The following is a 21,180-nucleotide window of genomic DNA, read 5'->3' on the forward strand; positions in this document are numbered from 1 at the left end:
TGACCTAGGAGGGGGAGCTGGGACCGAGCGCGCCTTGGAGCAGAGCTCAGTGCCGGGCAGCACGAGGAGCTGAGAAGCGACAGGTCCCCACGCTCCGAGGGGAGGCGGTCATTAACGCCGAGTATTTCAGCTCAGGAAATTATACTTCATACTGACATGCTTCATTCACAGACGGCTATTTATACTCACCCACCGCAGCCTCGCCTTTACAGCCAAGCTGCACAGGTACTCATGGACATGCCAGACGCTGTGTTAGTCTTACACGAAGGGTGTTTGTTGTTGTGGTTTTTCTTTTTTAAGGCAACCGTACACTACAGCAATGCGCCACCTAAAAGCATCTTTACTCACAGCACAAGTACAGTTGTACGTTTCACTTCCCAGAAAAACAAGCAGGGCATGCATCTCTGCGGGCAGGCATTATCTCCAGACTCACCCCAGGGCAGTTTTTTTCATCCCAACACATCTGCAGCAGACACCAAATTAAAAATCTTCAGCGGCATTCTCTGTTGGTGGACGCGCGTGATCCCAGCATGGAGCAGGTCTGGCTTTTACCCCGTGACGCTGCAGCGAGCGGTACACGGATCCCGATTCAATAGCACAAGTTATCTTCCAGAAACCCTTACCAAAAAATAAAAGGGTCAGATCAGAGTCATGTGGCAACAAGGACTCGTTTGTCGAGGCATCAGCATCTGAAGGGAGGTGGCTCTGAACCCTTTGAACAAAAACACCCCACAGCTGACAACTGCTGAGGTGTCCAAACAAAGCTCCTACTGTACAACCGAGACAATGAGCGTGCTCTAGGAAGAGACAGTTATGCAGCATGCCCATGGGTGTAAGGAGAAGTGCTGTTACAGATTTTTCTGTCAGCGCTGGATAAGGATGCCTGTTGTAGGCATCAGCCAACCAATTATTCTTCAGGTCATTTCCAGAAATGATTCTCACGGTAACAGCACTGTGCAGCTTTATTTAGTCACTCAGTTACAGCAGTATTTTAGAAGACTGGGACAGAGTCAGATTTTTTTGAAGTGTAACATATTGAGCATGGAACAGTTTACTACATATTCCTTTCACAAATGTCTTACAGAGCTGATACAGTACTAGCCATCAACCCAGTAGCAAGTGCTCTGGAGTAGAAAAGGATGCAACAAGAAGTAGCTACACTGGAAAGACAACACTTTAGAAAAAGTGAAACATGGAAGGTCTCCCCTCTAGCCCCCAAAGAAAGCGTACAGTTTGGATCTAACTTTACAGTTCTACATCAGTTTCTAGAAACTTAAAAAACAAAACCAAAAGTAAAACCACTGGCCAGTACAGTCTTTGGATATTTAGAGGAGGGGGAGAGTGTCAGTTTCCAGAACGAAGTCAGTCGGTTTCGGCCTCACCGGGGTCTTTGCCTTCTTTGTTCTTTCGAACCTCTTCAATGTGCTTGTCCTGAAAGACAACAGCAGGGGAGCAGTGAGCCGCAGGGCGCAGAGCAGAGCGCGCCCCCGCCTGCATCCCGTCCCCGGCTCACAGCAGGAAACCTGCTACACCTTACTGAGGGGGGCTGCAGAATGAAGCTTGAGAGAAAGCGAGCGGCCTGCTCTAACCCCGTCCACCCTCCTCCCCCACAAGGAGGATTTCTACAAGGTCTCCCACAGATTTAATATTCTTTCGAGACTGGACCCACAGAACGCCCAGGGATGTGTCTATTTGTACCAGTCCCCTCACGCGGCCGTTTACTGGTCTCCATCTAGCTGGTTTGTAAGTGAGGAGCACTGACACCTCCTCTCCCAACCACGACTCAACACCTACCTTCTCCCTCAAGCGTTCCAGTTTAGCAGCCATTTGTGCCTCACGGTTCTCTTTGTTGGCTTCCATTTTGTGGGTCAGCTTCTCCTCTGCCATTTTGCTGAAGTTGTTGTTTTCTTCAATGGCTTTCTGAAGCACTTCTTTTTCATGCTCCCTCTTCTCGGCTAGCTGCTTCAGGACTTCTGCTTCATGAGACTAACGAAACAGAGCGGGCACATTTTGAACATAAAACAAACTACACAGCTACAATCCAGGTGCCTGCAACTCCTGAGCAGAGGTTTTTCTGCCATTTTAACGGCAATCTGCCTAAGTTCTTGATGCAGTACAAAGCCCCCCAGTACCCACAGCCTGTATTTCACCACTACCGACAAAGGAAAGCGAATTTCTATCATTACTCACAAATCTTTAAGTGGGATTTTTCTCAGAAGGGTACATGGATTTTTACGTTAATACCTATTGATCTTTCCTAGAAGACTCACTTCTCAGAATGCTGAGTTTGTGATTCCAGTCACACGTGAGGCTGTACTTCAATTCCTAAGCCTCTGTACAGCCAAGGGCTCTAAACCACATCAACAGCAAGATCTTACATCAAGATACTGCATCCACAAGCCTTCTAATTATAGATTCACCACTAGGTTTTCTAGGAGGAAGTGAATCTTCCATGACATTACAAATAGAGAAAAGAACAGCTTCCTTCTGAAAGAGCATCACCTCTCAGTTATCTCCCCAGTTTTTCAATTGACCATTCAAAATAACTTTGGACATAAGTCTCCCTAAGAGCCCACGATTCTAACAAGCTCAATTAATATTCCATTTACCATAACACAAACCACTCATTTGTCTTACGCAAGACAAATTTAAGAAAACCCCAGGCTGATTGAGCAGAGTTCCTTTAACCTGCCCTTTCAAACTTACCTTACGTCTCTCTTCTGCTGCTTCCAACTTCTTCTGAATTTCTTCCAATGACAGATCCTTCTTCTTTGGGGGAGAAAGAGGGAATTCTGGGACTGCTTCTTTTGAGCGGGGACTGAGTATCAGCTCAAATGCCTGCCCAGAGGCACGCTTTTCCAGTTCCTTCACTTGTATATCTAGGAACATGAAAAAGAAATGGGATTTTAAGCCATGAAACTGACTTAGCTAACTTGAACAGCAGCCTGCAAGAACTGAATGCCACCAAGCTCACTTTAGGATACAGGTGCATCGGAGCAGATAGCTCTGTTCTACGCAGTAGCACCATTCAAAAACGCAGTGGGCAGTTCTGTTCACAATTCCTCCTTGACACATTACCCAAGTACCTGGCATTTCATTTTAGCTTTTAATATCCAGACTCATAAAAACAACTGTAGTGGTGCTTCCAAATGAAAAAACATTCTTTCTCCAATGAGAAGTTAGAGGTGAGCATTTTGAACCTCTTCAAAAGGGCTGACCTAGAGGGCCTAGCACTGAAACCCTTTCTCCGAGAAACACCTAAGCCAGCATCCTGCTATTTAAACACCTCCACAGGGGCATAGGCACGTCAGCCCCGTATGGCTTCAGCTGTAGCAGCACACCAGTTTTGACCACCAAGACGTCTAGATGACAGTCGGTTTCGTTAACTGAGCAGATGGCGTGCAGATGAACTGAAGCCCATCTGCTATCAGCCTAGTTTGAGATGGCTTTTGCTTCTGTTTCCACAAGCACTGCTTTAACAGCTTCTCCAAAGCAGCCTACAGATGGTAGAAAAGCCTGGTGACAACAGTTTATTTAACAAAGCACAACAATTACATAGGAAATTAAGGGAGGGGGGAAGAAAAACGCATTGGGCTCACGATCCTACGTACCAGAAGTAGCCATGACCGAGGAAATACGCCTCCAGCAGCCTGCTCCACGAGACCTCCGACAGCTGGACTCCTGGGTAACAAAGAGACACGTCTCTGAGCAGCAGGCACACGGCTGCCATCGCTTCCAACGCCCCACAGAAGCGGGAAAAGGAACGAGGGGCCGACAGGTGACTGCACCCGGTAATTAGCGGCCCGCGGGGCTGCTGCGCACGGGTGGGAGCGGAGATGCCGCTGATTTAATTAGCGCCCGTCAGGGCTGCGCCCACCGCAGGCAGCGCGGGCGGCGCTAGGACCCGGCTCCCCGCCTCGTCCCCTCCCCTCCCCGCGCCGCCCGCCGCCAGCCAATGAGCGCGGCGCGCTGGGGCGGAGGCCCCGCCCCCCCGGCACGCGCCTCTCCAACCGCACCGAATTCAAACGGCCGGAGAGGGGCGGGCGGGGGGAGGGGGAGCGCGCGCGCGCGGGCGGGGGGCTCGGGGAGGGGGCGGGGCCAACGGCAACATCCGGGCACCCCCCAGCGCCCCCTCCCCTCCCCTCACCCCCACCCCCTCCTCTCCCCACAGCCGCCCCCCGGGGAAACGGCCCCGCCCCGCCCCCTCCCCACTGACAATGGCGGGGTCCTGTCAGGGAGGGGAGGGGGCGCCGCCGCCTTTCTCCTCAGCCGCCATCAGGGCGGCTCCCCCTCAGAGCCGACGGCGGGACAATAGGACCCCCGCCCATTGTCTCCCGCAGCCCCCCGTCACCCCCTCACACCCACAGACCCCCCCCCCCCCACGACCCCCGACCCACCTCACGCCCCCCTCACGGACAAAACCGACAACCCCCCCCCCCGGCATCTCTGAGCCCCCCGCGGCCCCTCAGAGCCCCCCCGCGCCGCCTCCCCTCGCCCTGACAGCCGCCCTCAGACCCCTCCCGCCGGCTCCCCTCCACCGCTACGACGCCCCCTCCGCTGCCCACCGGCCGTTCTCAGCAGCGCCGCCGCGCCGCGCCGCGCCGCGCCCCCCTCTCGGCCCGCCGCCGGGCCCGCAGCGACAGCGCGCACCCACCTGCCCGCTCCGCCGCTCCGGCCCCACTCCGCTCCCGCCCGCCCCGCCGCGCACAAAAGCGCCAAACAAAGGCACGTGACCCGCCCCGCCCCGCCCCTATTGGCCGAGCTCGGCGGCACGTGCCGCCCGCCGCGGGGAGCGGGGGGGGGGTAAGGAGGGCTAGGCTGGGGGGCTCGCGCCCCGCTCCCCGCCGCCCGCTGCATGCCGGGAGTTGTAGTTCGCGGGGGGCGGGGGGAGGCGATGCGGGGCGGCGACCCCCGAGGGCCGATCGCGGCCGGGGGGAGGCTGCGGGGTCGCGACGAGGAGTGCGGCTGCTCCGCGGGTCGGCCCGGGGGCTGCGCGGCTCTGCGGGGCGCTCTCCTGCCGCTCCTTGAGGGCGGTGGGACTCCCTTTGTCTGCCACCCCGGTGCTGGGGAGGAGCGGGGGCCCCGCGCGGCGCGGGTCGCCCTGCCCCTCGGGGGAATGTAGCCGTGACGGGGTGGCTGCCTCAGGGATGGCAGCTTACCTCAGTGCTACCTGCCTCCGGGATGGCCACTTACACCTCAGGAATATTTACCTCAGGGATGGCCACCTGTACCTCAGGGATGGTCACCTCCCTCAGGGATGGCCACTTGTACCTCAGGAACACTTACCTCAGAGATGGCCTCTTATACCTCAGGGATGGCCACCTACCTCAGGAACGCTTACCTCAGGGATGGCCACTTACACCTCAGGGACGGCCACCAACCTCAGGAACACTTTACTCAGGGCCATGGCTACCTCAGGCAACAACCGTCCGCCTCAAGGCGACAGCCACCTCAGGCCCACAGCCTCTCACCTCAGGGCCCTTGGTCGCTGCAGAGCCATGGCCACCTGAGGAGCCTTGGTCACCTCAAGGCCAGCCAGTTGTCTCAGCGTCTTTGGTCATCTCAGGGCCATGGTCACCTCGGGGCTCTTGGTCACATCACCAAGATAAGCACTGTGTACCTTTGTGCACCTCCGGGCCGCAGCCACCACAGGCTGACCCCACAGGATCTGGGTCTGGCAATGCGTTGGCCCCCACAGCCCCTGGAATGACGTTTTGGGATAAGTTTTTGGGTAGCCACCCAAACAAATGACATTTTTGGTTGGCCACCTGGCCACCCTCTCCTATGAGGTGACACCAGCAGGTCCAGAAAAGCCACAATTGTCTTCATAACACAATTTCCATGATACACAATGTGCAATGGCTGCATATAGAGGATCCTCCCTTATCCTACGGGCTGCATTATGAGCAGTTCCCTTCCTGAGGTAACGCCATTACCATGCATAGATAAGTGGCTTGCTCACAAATGTGTTTTAAATGAACTGGCTGCATTTTTGCATGTTCTGTACAAAGTACTCGTGTACAATTGCTGCGGTAGTTCTCATGCTGCAGTCACTTGAGTTAACACCAAGAGTCAATACACATAAAAGGCAGATGGCCAGAGAAAAGCACAAATCTTCTGCTACAACACAAGCCCAGCAGAGCAGTCTTTGTACCCAAAATACCAAAGAAAGGACTTTTCCGAGGGGACCCACCCTTCTTGTGCACAATCTTAAAAACACGGATTTTGCACCAAAAAAAAAAAAAAAATCCTACCTTAAGGAAGGTTAATATTGTGACAGAAATATGTAAAGCTTTCAAAACAGAGATTATTTTAAACATTTGCCCTGTTTTTTGCTGATCTGACGTCTATTTCCATGGAAACCACATCCAGCCGCCGAGCTGCTAGAGTTGGGAGAGGTTGCTGTCGGAGTGGCTGGCTGGGCATGGGAAGAGCCATTTTCCAGCAGCATGGTAGAGCTTTTGTAGGGTGGAGGAGACTTCAGATTCAAAATGGTTTGCCTGCTTGGCCATTCAGGATCACGCCTGATACATTTACAGGGTTCCTGGCTCAAAAACAGCAGTATACGCATTGATATCACACACAACACGTGTTTTTAAATGAAACATCTTGAGTGCTTGGATTAAATTGCATTAAATGGTGCTGGAAGACAAAGAAGCCAAGAGATCATGTCATCAGCTTGTGTTTTGCTTTATCATTCATTAATTATCATCCATGTAGATCAACAGTGTGTTGGATGCTTTAATATTAATGTTTTTTAGTAAAATCAGTGAGCTTATCCTGGGATGATCTCAGGATTTCCCGAAGGAAATAAATCTTCCTGGGCTTGGGGCTTTTTGTTTGGTACCTATGTGACTGCCTTTAATCACTCCTCATCCCCTGGAGAGATGATGATGAAACATCATTTTCAGCTTCTGAAGAAGGGATGCAGACTGAGATATAACTACAGTCATGCAGGGGCTGTTCTCAGTGCTTTCCATCTTATTTCCTGGGCTTCTCGCAGGGAGAAAAAAAAAAAGAAAAAAGAGAGAAAGACGTGAATGTAACTTACCTTCCTTTGCAGACCAGCTTTACAGCCAAAATCATTTATTTCAGATAAGAGCTCTCATATGTAAGAGGCAATGTGCTGGGAATCAGACTTGGGATCTGTTCTCAGCTCTGACATTTTCCATTCTGTGTTGCTTACACGGAGACTCTTTACTAACCTCTTTACAACACCTGCCACCATTGGTTTCAATTTAAGCCAAAATCTTTGAGCACTGCTGTAATACAAAGAGGAATAACAGCCCTTAGCAGCTGGAAATGCATGGAGGCGATCTCATTTTTGGCCTCATTGCAAGAGGGTTTTTATTTTTGGAACATTTCATAAGACCCGCTTGTTTATGTGGAATTTATTTTTGTCAGATCTCAATGAGAATGGAGTGTATGAAAGGCTTTATTTAATTTGCATTTGATTTGTGTTTATCAACACTTTTACTGGGATTCTAAACAGACTCTTCTTTCGGCAAGCCTAGCAGCGTGTGGCTGCAGTAGCTTTAGTCTCCTGGGCTCCTCATCACCAAGAAGAGCTTTTTGCTCTAATTCCATTTTTTCCAAAAAAAGAACAAGCATCATTATGAGAAATTTCCTCCAAAATGCCACTATTTAACCCGAAAAAAAAAAGGCTCAAGAAGGAACACACTGTTTGAAGCCCAAATCTAACCAGATCAGCCAGATGAATCAGACGAATTTGTGCATCTTGGGACAATAAAGGACCACAGCAGAACCTGCAGGAGATATTCCCAGAGCGGGAAGCAGCGAAGGCTTTACAGACTGGGGATTTGAGCCGTTCTCAGGGCCAGTGGCTGCCGTGCTTGCGAGCCAGTGATAACTGCACCCGCATAAAATCGCTGCCCTCGTGCCGGTCACAGCAACTGCTCGCTGCTGGCTCAAGTGAGGCTTGCTCCCAGCACAGACAAAGCACAAGACCCCTCGGCTTCGTCTCAACACACTCCGCTCCCAGAGAAACAGATAAGTCAAGGCCTCATCCCGAGGACTCCTTGTACGTGTGAATTTAGGCCGTGGCGTGATCAGATTTAGCACGAAGATTAAAGAGTCTCCTCTGATGTGCTTATCACAATACCCCACAAAGAGACTGACAGAATTAGGTGACAACTCAGCCCACGGCAGCTCTTTTAACTTGCAAAAATATTTAATCTCTAATAAGGAAATGCGCTTTCTGAGTATAAAATTGCCACCCTTAAGCACCCACGGTGGACGGACTGACAGCTTATTTGTTAGTCAGAGAACATTGTAAAGCGCCTTTGTAAGTAATACGAGCAGCAAGTGCATTGCTGAGACTGGTAACAGGCACTGCGATAGTAAAGTTCAATTTAAAGCCAGAAATCCAATACACTGACCTGAGTCAGCCATAACCATACTCCCATAATAAATAACCTGCTAGAGGAGACGGTAATTGAAAAGAAAATTGCTCTCAGAGGTAGAAAGAGGGGCTGCAAGGTTTTTTCCTGTCCATGTTTTTCAGGCTTTGTGTTAACCTCCAGCAGATCTGTCTCCTCTCGGCCGCTTGCCTATCGACGTGGTGCTGGCACCTATGTGCTGCTGCCTGACAAAAGTCCTGCAGGAAAAATTAGTGGCTGCAGAGCTCTCCCTGATCTTCAGATACAAATATGTTTCAATCCACGTGCAGCCCAGGAGTTCACGGAAATGTAGAATAAAACACGACTTTCAGGGAGCATCTGCCTCCCCATGAAAGCTCTCCCGCGGGCAAGGAATGCGTAAGGTAATTGAGATTTGTTTACTGGTGGGGTTTAGGCTGATACTATATTTATGCTGAAATACACCATTAAGAAAATGTTCCCTTCGGAAAAAAAAATCGCACTTGCCAATGTGCTGTTGGAAATGATTTAATTTTTTTCAAATCAGACAGGGCGCCTGGCTCCTATTGCTGGTTTGCTTTCTGAGAAATTCACTCGAACTCACTTAATTCCTCCGTAAAATGAGACAAGTAAAAGCACTCACCACAGACGGCGATTGCGCCTGCAGCAAGAGAGATGAAAATATAAATTAATTGCTTTGATATTGGGGCAATATAACCCTGAAACATCATACTCAGTTCTTAACACGCAGCCATACGACGGTACCACGTGATGCCCACATACTATGGCGATGGGAGCTACAAGGCTCTAAAGAGGGTGGAAAAATATGATAAGCTTCTAATATACTAATGACAAGCACTTTGCTGTCCTTGCAAACAATCCCCCAGCACACGGGGACGGTGACAGACCCTAAAGGTTTGGCAGAGGCTGCGGTTTGGGCTCATGGGCACCTTAACCCCGGGTGCAGCCTGGTGACTGTCGGAGCGCTGGCCTTATCATAGAATCCTAGATTCTGGCCTTCCTCCCAGGCGGCTCAGCCGGGGCACAGAGGAGCGCTGCCTGGTCTCCTGGCATGTTTTTCACTCTTTGTTTCCTCAGAAAATGGGGCTTTGTGCAATCGAACCACTTCCATACCTCGGCCTCGTCTCCCGTCCCAGCTTTCGGCTCTGCTAGCTGCTCTCTGCCCCTCCAGTAAATATGGATGAGATCTCAGCGGCTCGAATTCCACAAGTTTCTTGAAAACAGATGGCTGGGGAGAGGCAAGAGCGAGGGAAAGGCTTCAGCACAAGCCCGACTATTATTAGAGACCAGAGACTTCGCGCCGGGGAGAGCTGCCGCTCCCTGCAGCGGGGAACATTTCGGAGCCGGTGGTTTCCTTCGTGCCACCAGCAGATCCTCCGAGGCAGTTGTGGGGTCCTGGGAGCAACCTGCCCGATAGAAGAAGCAGCCTACACATGGTCTCAGCCCCACGACACCCAGAAACACGCAGGGAAAGCCGGCCCTGAGGTCTCCTCGCCTCGCTTCCCCCTCCTCGCTCTCAGCATCCTCGCCGCTTTCCCCTCCTGCTCCCACCCGCAGCGCCGTATCTGCGTTCCCCATATGGAGTGCCGAGAACTTTGCCACTCGAGGAAGCCTCTACACAGCCCAGGGTTCCAAAATAACCCAGCTGCACCACCCAGCCACGGCGAGGGGCTGCGAGAGAGGCGCTAAGAACGGCTTTACGGCCGGGTTTTCGCGTGTGAGCCAACGTGAGATGCACTAATTACATTTCAGAAGTGCCAGAGTCAGCCGCTTCAGCTGGGATGGAGCAGGGGGGACAGCATGGCTTTGACAGCCACATGGAATAGCGACGCACAGGGAGGCCATAAAATATTCAAGAGCGACAGAAGATTCCAGCAAAGACATTTGCTTTAGCTCTTTGCAAATGAAGTGGGGGGGAAAGAAAAGCCGGGTGTAGCACTAATTATTCCCTCGCTCCTAATTAGTTCCTTGAATTTAAAATATGGGCTCAGCTCTCGCAGAAGCTCAGCGAGCCCATTGTGCTATTAATACATCCCTGGCGTGATATAGTTAAAAATACTGCCACCCTTTCAAGACAAGATGTAGCCTGGAAGTGTCACGATGGGAGGAGTTGAGGGATGGAAATCCTTTTAAAGGAGTACGACTTCTCCTGTGTCAAAAACCGAGACGAATGAGCTTGTAACGACCCCCAGGCCGAGCCTGCCCTCACTGAGTGCACGTTTTGAAATAATTCCCAATAGCAGAGCTCCCAGGGCGCTCGGTATCGCTGCCCACGTCGGCGCGCAGCCTCACGGTAACGGGTTCACTTATTTTTCGCAGAGATCTGCTGCCCGGGGAGCAGGTGGATTTGCAGTTCTCAGGTGCCCGACTTCCTTCAAACGGGCAGGGCAAGGTCAGACTCGGAACAAAAGGCAGGATTTGGAAGCATCCCCCCCTCCCTGCAGCCAGCCCCGCACGCAGGGAACCCACAGGTATTCGTCCTGCAGCAGCAGCACAAATTGGTGCTGTTTGTGGGCGAGATCTGGGTCGGACGCCGCGGACACACCACAACACGCCTCTTCCCACGGGCTGCGTGAGCCGAGGAAACAAGGTAGGGGGGTTAACAGCACAAATCGACCTCAGTCCAGCCACGAGGACCAGATCTTCATCTTCAGATTTCGATCCCTTCAGGACAACCAGCAATTCCCTTCCCATCTCCTCCGATGATTCTGCATCCAAATGGGTTAATTCCTGCTCCGTCCCGCTGGCTGCCTCCAATCGCTCAGCAATACCAGCACGGAAACAATACCTGCACTTCACATTTGCTCAGCGCTGGTTGATCTCTTTTTCCCCACTAATTTGAGTTCGTAATGGATCAATATATATATGTATTAAGAGAAAAAAGACCAGGCACGTCCACTACAGGCGAACAAAGGCAGCCTTTCATGGGGGAAAACACAGCTCTGCCTTTTGTGCAATAAAGCAGCAAACTGCTGCCGTGCGCTGAAATCAATACCTGGAGAAACACGCTGATGTTGCGCTTGCTAATCTATGTGCTCCGTTTAATTAAAAATAAAAATAAAAAAACAAACCCAGCCCAGGCCTCGTGTGGTGAACATTGTCAGAGGGCGGCTGTCGATTCGAGGAGACGAAGGGATCCTGAAGCTGGTGGGCTGGGGGTCCGGTGCCCCCGTGTCACCCGGGATGGGTGCTGACAGGGGTAAATGCAGGCCCAGGGGTTAAAAAGGAGGATGGGGCATTTGGGGTCCCCGTCCCACCTCGCACAGCCCCCTGCTCTCCCCCACCACTGTGCACAGGTACAAAGCACGCGCCAGCATCCGTGGCGCTGAGCTCAGCCTGTGCTTCCTCCTAAACCTGGGGGAAATGACCAAAAACGATCCCTGCGATGTGTTTTGGAGTAGCCTGAAACTAGAGAGACCCCACACAGCCCCTTTCCTCCTCCCGTGCCTCAGTTTCCCTTAGTCCTTTCTATCCTGTTTGTTCAGGAACCATCTCTTGTCCTGTGTAGGTGCAGGAGGGACCGCCGCAGCCTGAAACAGGGCTTCTGCTGCAGACTGAAAACTGTCAAAAAAAAAAAAAAAACAGTTATTCCCTCAAAATGCTTCAAATGCAGCTGGTTGAGAGCATGGGAGCCTGCTGTGCCCACAGCTTTGCATTTCGGTGGCCTGGAGCGGCAGCTCAGCCCCGCGGCATCGCAGCAGGGAACCGGCAAGCGCGTGCCCTGGTCCCGCTGCGCGACCCAGAGCAGGAGGAGCTGGTGCTCTGGGAGCTGACAAAATTGAGGCGAATCCCTCGTGACTGCGAGCATCCGGGGTTTTCAGCCCCAGGCGGCCTGGAAGCTGGGTGACAACTTGCTTCCGAGCGAGAAACTGGGTGTCTCCTACAAACCTCGTGCAGAGCCAAGTTCTGGTTTGCCAATAGAAAAAAAAAAAATAAAAAAAATCGACACAAAAGCAAGCATGTACTCACCAATCGGCGGAATCCCAGGAATTCTGCTCAAGCGGGTGCTGCTGGGTCTGGGTTAGGAGCGGGGCACCTGCATCCCTGCTGCTCGTCGGGGCTGCTGCCGCAGCTCGCAGCCGGCCACCGAGCTCCTCTGCCAGAGCTCGTGCGGGTCTCGCCGGCACACACGGAGCTCAGCCTGCAGGGCTGCACGCCTTCGGAAGCTATTGTGAATTCAGGCCTTACTATTTCCCTTAAAAACACGAGAAAAAATGAAAAAAAAAAAAAAATAACAACAACAACGACAACAAAAGCTCCAGTAATTGCTATGGTAATTAAAAGGAGGTTTCGACACAAGTCTCAATTTGCATTAATTAAATCAACCGGGGAGCTTCAGTGGAGTAAACGAGGTTGTCTAAGGAGCAGCAAACGCTGCAGCAGGCTGGGGCTGGTCGCTGCACCTCGCTGCACGTCTCTGCACCTCGCTGCCCGCACGCACGGTCTGGGGAGGGTCCTGCAGCTGCGAGGGGCTTCCCGGCAGGGAGGCAGCCGCAGGCAGCTGGGGCTGGGGAGGATGCTGGGGAGGCTGGCGGGCAGGCAGCCGGCTCCGAGCTTTTGGGAGCTGCACGCCCGGCCTGTGCTGCCGGCTGTCAGCCCCGAGCCCGCAGAGCCGCAGCAGGTCTGCGAGCGGAGGTTGCGCTGCGGCGAGGCGTGGGTAAGAGGAATTTGCCCATTCACACCCCGGCCGCGCTGCAAGCACAGCTGTGAGAGGAATACAAATGGGCAGCTGTTTTTTTTTGTTGTTGTTGTTGTTGTTGCTTTGTTTCGAATTTATTTATTTTTTAAGCCACCGGTTTGAACAGGAAAGCCGGTCAGACGCACCGAGGTGCTTGGCTGGAGGCGAGCCCTTCCCCGCTCAGAGCTCTGGGGCCGGCTGCGTCCCCATAACCAGCACAACCCCAAAACCCCACAGCCAGCGGGACCCCACAGATTAAAACCCAGCTCTGCCACGTTCAGCCCTGAACCCCGGCTCTGTAGGGTCAGGCTGACCTAGAGCTGATAAGGGCGGGTCACTGGGGCAGCTGGCAGCCCAGGCTAACCTTGAACTGCTGCCTCCTGCCAAAAACAAAACAAAACAAAACCAAACCAAACCAAACCCTTCTGGCCAGCCCCAGCGAAGCAAAGCAACCGAGCTGGGAAGCAGGGCAAAGGTCTCCATCGCGTGGCAGCGAGCACCGGGGTTTGTGCTGCTCCTCTTGGGCTAAAGGAGTGTGAACGTGATGGAGACGGGGAAGGAGGCTGCTGGAGGGGAGGCTGCTGGAGGGGAGGCCCCAGGCTGGGTTTGGCAGCAGATGCAGCGGGGCAGCGAGGTCAGGGAGTGCTGGGAGAGGGATCCCGCAGCAGCTGAGCACAGGGGAGCCGGGAGGGGACGATGGAGCCGAGGAGGGAAGGAGCCTGCCCTGCCCCAGCGACGCCGGGGCTCTTCCAAACTCTCCTCATTCCTCTTCTGGGCAAGAAGAGAGCCAGGGACGGGGCCCTGGGCACGGTGGCCAAATCCGGAGAGGGGAGCAGCCCACGGGGGGTGCGGGGCCGGGCAGCCCCTGCTCCCCCTCTCTCCCAGCCCCACGGGCACGGCGATGGCAAGGAGCAGCTCCTGGTGAGCCCGAGGGTTAACGTGTTCCGGAGTCACCCTCCGACCACAGCCGCTCCCCCCCGGCTCCCGAAGGCCCTTACATAAGGCTCCTGCACAATTTATGGCCTTCCTCTGCTGGTGCCACAACCGGGCTGCTCCTTGCGGTGTCAGAGCAGATGGCGGCGGCGCTAGTTCGGGGAGGAAGATGGGACTTGATTTCTGCACCAGTCACTGTCTCTCGCTGTTAGGCAGGATGCAGAAGCACGTCCCCCCCGACAGGCTCTGTCCCCCCCCCCAAATCATCGCAGGAATCGACCTTGAGTGTCCCCACCCCACCCTCAGCATCTCAGCAGCACGGTCCCGCTGCTCCCCACGTTATCACGCCCCAGCCTGCTCCCAGCGCCAGAGGCTGTAAAGCAGTTAAAAATATATCTGGAAGCCTCGAAAGCACCGGGGGCTTGTGGTTCTGTCTGTGTCGGTCCTTTGTGCCACGGGGGATGCATCCTCTGCTGCCACACCTTTCCCTGATCCACCCCAGAGCATCCTCAGCCCTCAAGAGGAGACAGCGAGGAGGGGATGCGGCCGTCGCATCAGAGGAGGGAGGGAAGGATGCTGCTCCTCCATTCCCCGCTTCCCCCAGGGCCCTGGGGTTTGCCGTCACCAAGCGAGGAAGAGCTCAGGCCCCCCAAACCCGAGGCACCCGAGGAAACCTTGCTGCCGCAGGGTCCCGCGAGCTGTGGCACCGTGCACATCCCCAGCGGGAGCCGCGGGGGACAAAGGCCGAGCAGATGGCGTGCCACCACCCCGCCGGCGGCAGCAGCTGCCAAGGCAGCGCGTCCAGCACCACCGGCTGCGGCCCCGGCCACAGAGCCCATACGGAAATCTGGGGAGGGTCTGCGGGGCCCTAAACCAGCGGCCCCAGTGCCGCTGGGCTGCTTCGGGACAGCTGAGGACCAGACCCTCCTTAAAGAGCAGCCCTTGTGCTCACGTCTCCGGTATTCCCGGGGACTGGGTTGTAGATGCTTCCGGACTGCTTCCATCCTGCTTCCAGCACGTGCTTGTGCCTGCAGCCTGCTCGCGGCGCTGCTCTCTGTGCTGCACGACCCGGCTGTTTGCCGTGTCACATCCCAGTGCTTCTGGGCTGCTCAGAGATGCTTCCTTAACCACTTTCTTCCCCCCTTTCCCCTCCCCAAATTTTGCGCTTGAAGCCAGCGATCGGCTCAGCTTCCCGATCAGATCTGCATCACCTCCGTGCTCGGAGCCTTTTCGCTGTGTCTTTCTTTGCTCTGGTTCTTGTGGCCCCGCTTGGTCCATCCCCAACCCTGCCCCTCCCAAGTGTGCCACCGCCGCGGCGCACCCAGCGAGGACCGGAGCTGCCCCCGTGCCCCACGCGTGCGAGAAGGGTGCCACCCACGGGAGCCCAAGTCCTCGCCCCCAGGGGTTTTATTCCCTGAGCTCCGCAGCCCTCGCTGCCCCACTGCGGGCAGCCCTCGGGCCGGGAGGGATTTCCTGGCACTCCTGGCGAGCGCCGCAGCCGCGTCCCACAGGTGCAGTCCCCAGGCCCTGCTCTCCCCAGGGTCCCTCCTGCCCTTCGGGGCTGGCTCCCGAACGTCCTCGTGCTGGATACGGGCGGACGATTTCCCGGTACCCAGCTCCCAGCAGCGGCCTCGCAGCCGGTTACAGGTTGGAGAGGCAGGGAGGTGCTTCTGGCACGACCGAGTCGCCGATGCCGTCCGGGAGGTGGTCCCAGCGATCGAAATCCTCCCTCAGGTCTGCGTGGGGCAGAGCCGGGCACGGGGTCACTGCAGCAGTTCCCGGCCTGGCCCCACGTATAAAAGAGGAGCAGCCACCGGGCACCTTGCTTTGTGCAGCGAAGCTTTGCCTTAAGGAAAGGGGTGACCCAAAGATTTCCCAACCAGTGACCCACAACCGTGTGGGGTGCCAGAGCCTCGGCCACGTGCGCCTGGAGGACAGGAGCCACGCGGCTCGTGGCCATGCGGGATGAGAAGCCCCAGACCAACCCCGGGGAGGCAGCCCTGCAAGCTGCGGGCTCTCGTGCCCTCCCAAACCCCATCCAACGTGCCCCCCCACGCACGCCGTACCGAGATGCCTTTGCAGGAAGGCCAGAGCCGCCCGGCTGGTGATGTCCAGGCCCTTGTGGGGGTCGAAGGTGCCCCCCATGCTGAAGATGCGCTTGACGAGCTTCCCGGTGAGAAAGGCGAAGTCGGTTTGGCTGTGGTGCACGGACCCCCTGGGAAAGGGAAGGGAGCGTGGCAGGGGTCCTGCTGCTCCCGGCCGGCTCCACGCTGCTCCCTTCGGGGCGGGGGGGACCACCGGGTGCCTGCCCCCAGCCCCGACTCACAGCACGGTTATGATCCTCGTCTGGCTGTTTCTGGAGCTCAGCCTCTTCATTTTGGCGATGCTTTCCGGCGTCTGGAACTTCTCGGCATTGATGAAGAGCACGGGCCTGGGCACCTCCGGGTACAGCGTGTTCTCCAGGGGGAACATCCAGGCATCGAGAGCCACCGCGCACCTGCGCGGGACGGACGCACGGCGCTGGCCTCGGGCAGCCCCTGGCCCCCCAGCCCCTCGGCAGCATCCCCGGAGCCGCTCACCTGAAACTGGGCTCCTTCACCAAGGCCAGCACGGCGGTCACCCCCCCGAACGAATGGCCCATGACGGCCACTTTGGCCAGATCAACGCCATCCTGAAAAAAGGGTGAGCCGGCGTGGCTCCGCATACGTCCCCAGGAAAAGACGCATGGAACTGGACCTGATCCTGCCTGCAACCTCCCCAGCCCGGCGAAGCCCCCAGGCTGCTCCCCCGGCACCCGCGGAGCCGGGTACCTTCAGCACGGAGAGGTCGAAGTCCGGGTGCAGGACGTTGGGGACGGGCTGACCGCCGCGGATGGCCTGGAAGAGCCGGAGTGCCTGCACGCACTCGTTCGCTCTCTGATGAACCTGCAGCGAGAGTTGCCCTGGGCAATTAGCCCCCTGCTAATTACAGGCAGGGTCCTCACGGTGCTGCCTTCCCCAGTGTGTCCCCCCCCAGGGTCTTCACTAAACCCACAACGCTCGGCCAGGCTTTCCCTGAATTACGGCGAGCGAGAGAGGCTGCAGCACAGCGGCTCCCGCAAGGCTGCAGTGAATTTATTGGGGTGGTTTCCTTTTTCACTGCGATTCACTCCATCTGATACCACAGACCGCTGGAGATAACCCAAAGCCCCCGAAATCCCTCAGTGCTGAGCCGTGCCGGGGAGATGCTGCCCTTCGGCCGAGCCTCTGCTATATTTATAATAATAATAATCTCTGCTGGATTTATCGTTCCCTTTCAACACGTGAATTGAGCATAAGCGCATGAGCATAAGCTCGTGGGGTCATTTTTATAGGGAACTATTTCCCTTGTCTGTGCCACGTGCTGTGAAATGGGGCATATGTGAAGCTAACAGGCTGGGAAGCGATTCGGGGCTGCTAAAACACCTCCAGCCGCGCCGTGTCCTGCAGTTCTCCTGCCACAGCTCTCAGCTCCCGGGGTAATCCCCGAGAGGGAGCAAGCGGAGCACAACCAGCACCAGCAGTGGCAGCAGCAGGGCTGCAGACACGGCCGAGCCCCCCCAGGCTGGGGACAGCCCGGCTCCCCGGTGCACCGGTGACCTTACGCACGCGGGGACGTGGCCAAACCCAGCCGGGCTCCAGCCGGTGTCAGCCTAAAGCCAGGCAGAGGGGGCCCAGGAAACGACGACAACCAGGCTGGGCGGATTTTGATCAGCTTGCGAGGAAGAAGCTCAGCCTCAGCCCAAAAATTGCCACTGTACGGGTTGGGGAAGGGCAGGAGAAGCCCCCAGGGAGCGCAGCTCGGCTCGCCCTGGGGTGGGGATTTGATGCGTCCCGCTTTGCCCACCCTTAGCCCCACCCCCCCCCCGCCCAGTACCTGCATGTTCCGAAAATAAAACTCCTTCTGTCCCGGGGGCACCCGCTGGTGGTGGATCCACTGCTCCTGCCCGCTCCCCGCCGTGCAGAAATACGTCACGGAGGCAGAGCGGTCCCTGCGGCAGCGGGAGGGCAGAGGGCACGTGGGGGGGCAGCACCCCACATCCAGACCCCCGTTGGAGGCACCAGCGGGATCGTTTCCCTCCCGGGACCACCGGACCCGTGAGGCAGCGGGGTCCGGGTGCCTACCTGTGCTCCAGCGCCGCCACCACGAAGCCCCGGGACGCCAGCTCCATGCAGATGGACGAATACAGGGTGCTGCGAAGGGCCCCCAGTGGGGTCAGGGCTCCCACCCGGGTCCCCGTCCCGGCTCCAGCCCCGAGCCCCCGGCCCGTCCTCCTACCGAAAAGCCCCCAGGCCGTGGGAGAAGATGACCAGCGGGTACCCGCCACTGCGGGGTTTGAAAGGCGCCTTCCAGCTCACCGGCACTCTGAAGGAGCCTGCGGGGAAGAGAAGGGACCCCGGAAAAAACAGGGGGACGGGCACCGGGGTGCTGCTGCCGCAGCGGGTCCCCGCTCGGCTCCGTCACCACCCACAGCACCCTCCCCGCATCCTCCTCACACCGAGGACAGGCTCCGTGGCCTCAAACCCCACTAAAGTAATGGGGTCCCAGGGCAGGGGAGGCACCCGGGATGGGGTCGGGGTGCCGGCCGCCCCCTTACCGAAGGCGACGTGGAGCAGGGGCGCGCCCCAGCGCCGGCTGTGGCCGGTGAAGTCGGCCAGCCCGCGGCAGTACTCGTAGCGTGGGATCCAGCGCGGCCGCTCGGCCCCTTCCCGGGGCTCGCAGGGGTAGAAGAGGCGGAGGAAGAGCCCCTGGAGGAGAGAGAGGAGACGGGGGGATGCGGGGGGGGGGCAGCGTGGAGCCCACCGAGGGCTGCGCCCCGGCCCCTCGCAGCCGTGCCCACCGCGGGACATCCTCGGCAAGCTCAGGCCATGCAAAACCCGGCCGGCTGCGGCCACCCTGACTGTCCCTGTCCCTGTCCCCACCCCTGTCCCCATCCCTTGTCCCTGTCCCCGTCCCTGTCCCCATCCTCATCCCTTGTCCCTGTCCCCCGTCCCATACCTGCTGTGTATGGCCCACCATGACGTCCACGCAGCCCACGCAGTGAGGTCCCTTCCCCGGGGGCAGCGCCAGCGACTGCTCCCCCCCCATGGCACCTGGGTGGAGGCAGGGGGTCAGCGTCCGTGCCCCGCACTCCGAACCAGGATCAGCCTCTTCCTTCCCCCATCGCCTCCCCGTCACCAAAACCCCGCGCTGAGGCCACCGGGGTGCTGATGGGGGGGAGAAACAGGGGTCCCGGCTCCCACCGCCCCTCACGAACGACCATGGGCACCTGGGGGTGGCACCTTGGGGTGGCACCGAGGGGTGACAGCGGGATCTGGGGTCCCAGGCGCTGTCCCCAGCCCCGACGCCGCACCTTGCCCGGCCACGTGCTGCCCCGGCTGGGACAAAGTCCTCGGGGCCGACCCGAGGCCGCGGCCGTGGTTCCTCGCCCCGTGGGGTTTTTAATCCGTCCTGTGCCCAACTCGCCCCTCGCCGTGCCCGGGGACCCGTCCCCGTCCCACCCTGTCCCCGGGGACGCGTTGGACGGCGCCCAGCAGCGTGGCCGGGCCCTGCGGAGCACGCAGCGCGCGAGCAAGAGGTCAGCGCAGGGCTGCGGGGCCGGACAGCCCCGGGGGCCCTCGGAGCCCCTGGGGACACCCCTGGGGACACCCCTGGGGACATGGGGGGCAGAGTCCTGCCCCCACCCCCCGCAGAACTACAGCTCCCAGCGTGCCCCTGGGTGGGGACTACAGCTCCCAGAATGCCTCGCAGCCCCTCCCCTCCGGACTACAGCTCCCAGCACCCCCCCGCGGAACTACAGCTCCCAGCGCCCCCCTCCCCCCAGCCCTGCCTGCAGCTCCCAGGGCTCCCCCCAGTGCTCCCAGTTACCAGTGCAGCTCCCAGTGCGCTCCCAGTGGCCCCCCTATAGCTCCCAGTGCCCCCCCGTAGCTCCCAGTGCCCCCCCATAGCTCCCAGTGCCTCCATAACTCCCAGTGTCCCCCTATAGCTCCCGGTATACCCCCATAGCTCCCAGTGCCCCCCCATAGCTCCCAGTACCCCCCATAACTCCCAGTGCCCCCCCCCATAACTCCCTGTGCTCCCCACAGCTCCCAGTGCCACCCACAACTCCCAGTACCCCCTATAACTCCCAGTACCCCCTATAACTCCCAGTGCTGCCATACCTCCCAGTGACCCCTGTCCCAGTTCCCCCTCTGGCTCCCAGTGCCCCTCCCACAGCCCCCCGAGCTCCCAGTTACCCTCTGTGCCCTCCGGCTCCAGCACCCCCCCGGCACCAGTATCCCCCAGTACCCCACCAGCGCTCCCCGCTGTCACCAGTGCAGGGGGACACAGCTCCCAGCACACACCAGTGCTCCCAGCACTACAGCTCCCAGTGCCACGCGTGGGCGGGGACTACAGCTCCCAGTAGCCACCAGTGCGGGACACAGTGCCCAGTGGCACCAGTGCAAAACCAGAGCTCCCAGTGCCACCAGTGGAAAACCGGAGCTCCCAGTTAAAAACCGGAGATCCCAGTGCAAAACTGGAACTCCCAGTGCAAACTCAGTGTAAAACCAGAGCTCCCAGTGCAAAACCAGAGCTCCCAGTGCAAAACCAGTGCAAAACCAGAGCTCCCGGTATAAAACTACTGCAAAACCAGAGCTCCCAGTGCAAAACCAGAGCTCCCGGTATAAAACCAGTGCAAAACCAGAGCTCCCAGTTGGAAACCAGAACTCCCGGTGCAAACCCAGTGCAAAACCAGAGCTCCCAGTGCAAAACCAGAGCTCCCAGTGCCCCACTCACCCCCAGTCCCCCCAGCCTCCGCGGGGCTGCCCTGACCTGCCTGCCCTGCAGCCGGGGCTGGGACGGTCCCCCCGGTCCCCACGCCCGTCCCCCGACCCCACGCGTGGGTCCCGCTGCCCCCCCCCCCGCTCCGTGCCCTGGCTCCCGCCCCCCCCCCCCCCCCGCGGTAATCCCCTGGGCGGCGGGGGATTAAAACTCCCCGCGGGGCCGAGCTGTCCCCGGGGCCGGGCAAAGAGCCAAAGGCTGGGTTAAAAATACCACAAAACACCCTAAAACACCACAAAACCACAGAACCCCCCCGCCAAGCTCCTGCCCACGCAGCCCACGCGGGGCTCCCGGTGCGCTCGGTTTCTCCCCCGGGGAAACTGAGGCACG

General features: G+C 57.6%; 2 protein-coding genes and 1 long non-coding RNA gene across 7 annotated transcripts; all 3 read right to left on the reverse strand.

The window, feature by feature from the left end:
- Positions 1–944: 944 nt before the first annotated feature.
- STMN1 (stathmin 1) lies at positions 945–4,754 on the reverse strand. Of its 2 annotated transcripts, none has more exons than XM_040534729.1 (5): positions 4,655–4,754; positions 3,612–3,681; positions 2,707–2,879; positions 1,795–1,986; positions 945–1,431 (listed from the first exon to the last, which is right to left on the reverse strand). In XM_040534729.1, exons 2-5 carry the CDS (start codon positions 3,622–3,624, stop codon positions 1,363–1,365), a joined length of 447 nt encoding a protein of 148 aa, XP_040390663.1. In that variant the 5' UTR covers positions 3,625–3,681; positions 4,655–4,754; the 3' UTR covers positions 945–1,362. The 2 variants fall into 2 exon arrangements, with proteins under 2 accessions (XP_040390663.1, XP_040390664.1); XM_040534730.1 differs by lacking the exon at positions 4,655–4,754 and adding an exon at positions 3,789–3,811.
- A 234-nt stretch (positions 4,755–4,988) lies between these two features.
- LOC121058941 lies at positions 4,989–13,036 on the reverse strand. Its single transcript, XR_005814395.1, has 3 exons — positions 12,369–13,036; positions 5,451–8,617; positions 4,989–5,413 (listed from the first exon to the last, which is right to left on the reverse strand). It is a non-coding gene; the product is annotated as an uncharacterized LOC121058941 (long non-coding RNA).
- Positions 13,037–15,399: 2,363 nt separating this feature from the next.
- Positions 15,400–20,426, reverse strand: PAFAH2 (platelet activating factor acetylhydrolase 2). Of its 4 annotated transcripts, none has more exons than XM_040535114.1 (11): positions 20,373–20,426; positions 19,027–19,121; positions 18,626–18,776; positions 18,307–18,403; positions 18,153–18,221; positions 17,905–18,019; positions 16,821–16,934; positions 16,590–16,681; positions 16,337–16,507; positions 16,077–16,225; positions 15,400–15,746 (listed from the first exon to the last, which is right to left on the reverse strand). In XM_040535114.1, the coding sequence occupies exons 2-11, from the start codon at positions 19,114–19,116 to the stop codon at positions 15,652–15,654; spliced, it is 1,143 nt and encodes a 380-aa protein (XP_040391048.1). In that variant the 5' UTR covers positions 19,117–19,121; positions 20,373–20,426; the 3' UTR covers positions 15,400–15,651. The 4 variants fall into 4 exon arrangements, with proteins under 4 accessions (XP_040391048.1, XP_040391049.1, XP_040391051.1 ...); XM_040535115.1 differs by having other exon boundaries at positions 20,341–20,397; XM_040535117.1 differs by lacking the exon at positions 20,373–20,426 and adding an exon at positions 20,265–20,291.
- Positions 20,427–21,180: the final 754 nt, after the last annotated feature.

This window comes from Cygnus olor, chromosome 23, assembly GCF_009769625.2.
Source record: "Cygnus olor isolate bCygOlo1 chromosome 23, bCygOlo1.pri.v2, whole genome shotgun sequence".
NCBI lineage: Eukaryota > Metazoa > Chordata > Aves > Anseriformes > Anatidae > Cygnus > Cygnus olor.

Bases quoted from the DNA above. Each gene is read 5' to 3' on its own strand.
- PAFAH2 (XM_040535114.1), bottom strand. From the start codon at position 19,116: ATGGGGGGGGAGCAGTCGCTGGCGCTGCCCCCGGGGAAGGGACCTCAC. The intron at 18,222-18,306 runs GTAGGAGGACGG...GGCCCTTCGCAG, and splicing joins CACGGCCTGGGGGCTTTTCG to CACCCTGTATTCGTCCATCT. The intron at 18,020-18,152 runs GTAGGCACCCGG...CCGCTGCCGCAG, and splicing joins GTGGCGGCGCTGGAGCACAG to GGACCGCTCTGCCTCCGTGA.
- STMN1 (XM_040534729.1), bottom strand. The intron at 1,987-2,706 runs GTAAGTTTGAAA...CTGTTTCGTTAG, and splicing joins CAGCAGAAGAGAGACGTAAG to TCTCATGAAGCAGAAGTCCT. The intron at 1,432-1,794 runs GTAGGTGTTGAG...GTTGTCTTTCAG, and splicing joins TGGAACGCTTGAGGGAGAAG to GACAAGCACATTGAAGAGGT.